At 37.0% G+C, this 4,541-nt stretch overlaps 1 protein-coding gene across 1 annotated transcript in view; it reads left to right on the top strand.

Annotated features, from left to right (window-relative positions):
- Positions 1-1,471: 1,471 nt before the first annotated feature.
- Positions 1,472-4,541, top strand: part of LOC107676115 (leukocyte tyrosine kinase receptor-like) — a 78,364-nt gene continuing 75,294 nt past the window's right edge. Inside the window, exon 1 of the mRNA XM_016470637.1 lies at positions 1,472-1,829. Within this exon, the coding sequence (XP_016326123.1) occupies positions 1,472-1,829 (358 nt within the window). The remainder of the gene's footprint in view (positions 1,830-4,541) is intronic.

Here is a 4,541-nt window from a genome sequence, read left to right as displayed (position 1 = left end):
TATCTAACAGAACAAAGTTTGTTACAGTAAGTCAGCTGTGTTTGTGCAAGCGTGTGTTTTTCAGTTTTCGTAAGTATGTTAAGGTTGACTGCTGAAAGCACTGAAATCATTTTCCAAATGGAACCCTAATGATAAGATGTGCACATTAATATGCATTATTCTAGATCTACAAAACAACATTAGCAATGATGAAAACCAGAGCTTTTGATGACATGTTCAATTCTCCTCTCACGTTTTTCACATTTACACATAGGCATAGGTTTGATTTTATTGCAGGAGGACAACCCTGGGAATATATAAATAAATATATATATATATATATTAAAGCGATGAATCACAGGGCCTTGTTCATCATTTATTTATTTCTGATCATTTAAAATGTTAGTGTTAAGAAAATGCTATTACACCATTAATATAGGGAAAATATAACATAGTTTTCCCTCTAGGCCTGACTATACTCTACAGATATGGTCTACTCCTGTAAAAAAAAAAAAAAAATGTCATTAGTCATCTTCCATTCAATCATTTGTTAAGTGATTTGAATTTGATCATTGTTCTTGTTCTTCTTTTTCGTCTTCTTCTTCTTCAAAAATAAATAAATATCTGCATCAGTGGTGGACAGTAAATTTTTATTTTTTTTTTTACTTGAATCAGTAACATATTTTTATATGAATCAGAATCAGTGACTTTGATAAAGATCAGATGGGTTCACATACTTTTTCTTGCCACTCTACATTAAATGTATAACACTGTCGGGCGACTATTCTTTTAAGTGTTATTTATAGCACAACTCGCGTTCAGTAATTTTTTATTGTTAAATATCCTGTTTCACATTAAAATGTCACATTGCGGAAGCAAAATAGGTTTCAAATAGCAATTCACATTGACGTTAATGATCTGTCAAATCAGTCATACAAACACCAAATCGTTGCAAACTGAAATGTGGAACAATAATCTTTACTCAAGTGTATCCGAGTGCTTTATTTCTGTCAAGAGAGCTTTCTGTCTTCTTTTCCCTGTGATTGCTAGCTGTCTGCGTGTTTGTTTAGAGGATCACCACCCACTTAGTCATGGATCTAGACTTCTGTTGTTGAAGCGAATCAGACGTCGATGCAAATCCCGCAGTGAGATGCGAAACAACAACACAACAGGCAGGTTACAGGTCTGGGAGAAAGAAAATCACAGGAGAGGGAGGAGAGAGAAGGAGGAGACTGAAGTCATTGGTCACTAGCCACTAGCAAATTGAAATCTAAGCAATTTGCTTAATAAAATTAGCTAGGTCATTGACTTCCTTATGAGAGGTAGTTTGGTTAAAAACGCTCAAACCCACAGAGCAACCGCACATCCGTGCATTCTTCCACAGCTACCATCCGGTGAAGACAGCATCCGTACACACATAAACAAGTACCTGCTCTCTCGTTTCAACCGACAGAGCTTCCACAAGCTGAGTGGATATCTGGAAGTGTAGGGGATGTGCGATATGGCGGCAGAGGATGACCCTAAAGTGGCAGAGGGGGCTGGTTTGGTGTCAGACGGCCAGACGTCTCCCTCCATCAGATCTCCAGAGACTGCTGAACTGACCCAAACTGGGGACGGTCTCCCAGGGGCCACCCTGACCTCCTACAGCCCACTGAGGGCACTGCATCGGCCCTGGTGCTTGGTTCTGGTGCTCATCCTGCTGGTTCTCTCTCTCCTTTTCAGCTGGGCGGTGGTACACCTCAGCTTGGGGACCCGGAGCAAACCATTCAGGATTTCTTCCAGCTACAACCAGCCCGGCGACATGGAGACAGCGACCTATGACCCCCGCTTCACCACCAACTGCACCATACGTGAGTGTTTCACAATCTGGAAATGTTTTAGTTTCTGGTTTGCTTATTACTATTATTTTTTTATCTATTTTTTTCATGCTAGTAGGAACAAAAGTTTTTGATGTGATTTAATATGGCTGTGAAAGTTTGGATTTGTATTTCAAAGTCCAAAATCAATCACCAAAAATATGCTTACTTTTTGATTCAAGATTTATTTTGTTGTATATGCTTTTTTTTTAAACTAAAACTTTTCTGCAGTTTTTACTTTAGTGCTTTCTGCTGCCATTTATTTAATGTTTTTGAAAGAAGTCTCATATATGCTCACCAAGGCTGCATTTATTTGATCAAAAAAGGAGAAAACCCATAATATATATATATATATATATATATATATATATATTATAAACCATCCAAAATTTTAACCGATAATGTTGCATAGTGTATAACTAGTCCTTGACCAAGTAATGATTGTGAAGGAGTGACAGGTTATGTGATTGTTTTTATTTATTTTATTTGTTTTATCTTCTGCTTTAACAAGATAAATAGATAAAATAGATAATCAAAAGAGAAAATGGTTTATTGTTGTTTTATTTTTAGAGGGCAGAACTCAAAATGAGACTGCAGTCTGTTTCATTTCTGTAAAACCTCATAAAGTCATAAACTTTGAATATAAAATACTGCGAATGATTTCAGGGCAGAATATTGCAATGCAAATGTGTCTGTGATTTTCGACTTATTGCCAAAGTACAAAAATACTTACATTATACATTCTTTTGTTTTTTTTGTTTTTTTTGTAAATAGTGTTGTAATCCTTTCAATCAAAAGTAGAAAAAATGTAAAATGTGTTTGATGCCAAGAAGCAATGCATTTGCCTCACTTCAAATCTTTGTATGAGTGTACTGAATGTATTTTTTTCTAACACTCAACCTATGTAAGGAGAGCAACTGCCTCGTGCCACTTCCTCATTTGAACTACAACATTTACTATAGAGCATTCAAGCTTTTTAGATCAACGGCAGAATTTTTCCTCTTGCTCCTTTTTTTTTATTTGCTCTTTTTTCTGCTCCTTGCTTCCTGATTCAATAACTGGCGGGGAAATTGCCCATGTCTGACCGCAGGGAACAGAACGCTGCTTGTCATGCAAATTCAGAGGCAGACAGATCTCTAATTGTTTCAGGGCTGTGTAGTTCAGTAGCCCAGTTTTTTGCGTCTGCCCAAACAAATCCCTCCGGGGGTCACTCCGTTAGACAGGCTGTTCTCATCCTGAGGCACGCCGTGTTCCTCTGTTCTTGCTGCTAAATGCCCTGTTCTCTCTAGCTCTAATCCACCCCCGCTTGCCATAATAGACATTAGCAGATTGACATGCTTTACAGCGTGGCTTGCCTTCCTGAAGCACCTGCCACTAGAGCTCGAATTACCTGCCACCCGTAAACGCTCTCACTTGACGTACTGATTTGCAAAGCTGAGGATTCGGTGTGTGTGTGTGTGTGTGCAAGAGAGATGTGCTTGAGAAGGCTTGAAATTTTCCTTTAATGGAATGAAGTAATTGCTGTAATCAAAAGAGCTCTAAATGTGACCCTTTTTACTTTGTTTTTGGCATATCAGCTTTACTAAATGATCTGGAACTAACGTAAGACAATATAAGACCAAAACAGGTTTTATCTTTTCTGAAGAAAATGTGAGTGGTTGCAAAAAAAAAAGAAGCAAATGTGAGCAAATCTGTAAATAATAATAATAATAATAATAATAATTTGAAAGGTATTGCAAGCCTGTTGGATATTTAGTCACCTAGAAATTAACAGCGCATCTCTCCTGAGTTACAGTTTGTGGCTAAATGTTATGCAGTTCTTTGTTCAAAATATGAGCATGCAATAGTAATAGTGATGCTTGATTTGGAAATGAAAACAGATATTTTTGGTTATGTTGCATGTACACCGCTCATGGTGCAAACTTTCGGCAACAAACTATTTGCGTTCAAAAGTGCTGTCACCTTATCCCAGCAGAGCTACAATGAGCGCTGCTATCACCTCAGACTCAAGACAATGCGGAGGTGTAGATCATCCAATCATAAAACGTTAACTCACTCCCTGTTTGTTGCTGTCTGAGTCATCTGCTTCTTGCTCCCTCCGGCAAACCTGATTTTGATTACACCACTATCATAAAAATGTGTCTAGCAGGCTGAACCGAGTTCTGCAGAGGTTTGATGAGGTCCATTTATATTCTTTGAGTGATCCTCTCCCTTTTTTCTTGCGAAATAGCGTAGTGAACGACCACTGCAGTGCCCTACTGTGAGTGCAAAGTGAAGGTGTTCAGTTTCCCATCATCTCTCACTGCGAGTCAGATGACTTCAGAGAAAGTGTCCCTGCATCGATTCATTTTACGATCACTTATATAAGATGCTTCTCTAATTAACTTGTTTGAATGCACTGAGTATTAAGCCAGTTAATAGCAAATTTAGTTTAAAGGTTAGAAAGATTACTGGTCACGTAATATCTTTCTTTTTTTTTTTTTGCTGCAAGTCTATTTATTTATTTGTTAAATATTAGTGTACTGTATAAGACCATACTTTTTCTTTTTTCTTTTTTTTTTACTTGATGGATACACCACAACATTAATTAAAACGTTTCTTGAAGTGTTATTATTATTATATATTTTTTTTAATTATTATTATTTGATTAAACAACTTATAAGACGACAATGCATTACAAAATGTGATTTATATAATGTTTACACC

This window comes from Sinocyclocheilus anshuiensis, unplaced genomic scaffold, assembly GCF_001515605.1.
Source record: "Sinocyclocheilus anshuiensis isolate Anshui unplaced genomic scaffold, SAMN03320099.WGS_v1.1 scaffold2490, whole genome shotgun sequence".
NCBI lineage: Eukaryota > Metazoa > Chordata > Actinopteri > Cypriniformes > Cyprinidae > Sinocyclocheilus > Sinocyclocheilus anshuiensis.
Note: the sequence above shows the minus strand (reverse complement) of the source record. Positions and strands in the feature narration are given on the sequence as shown.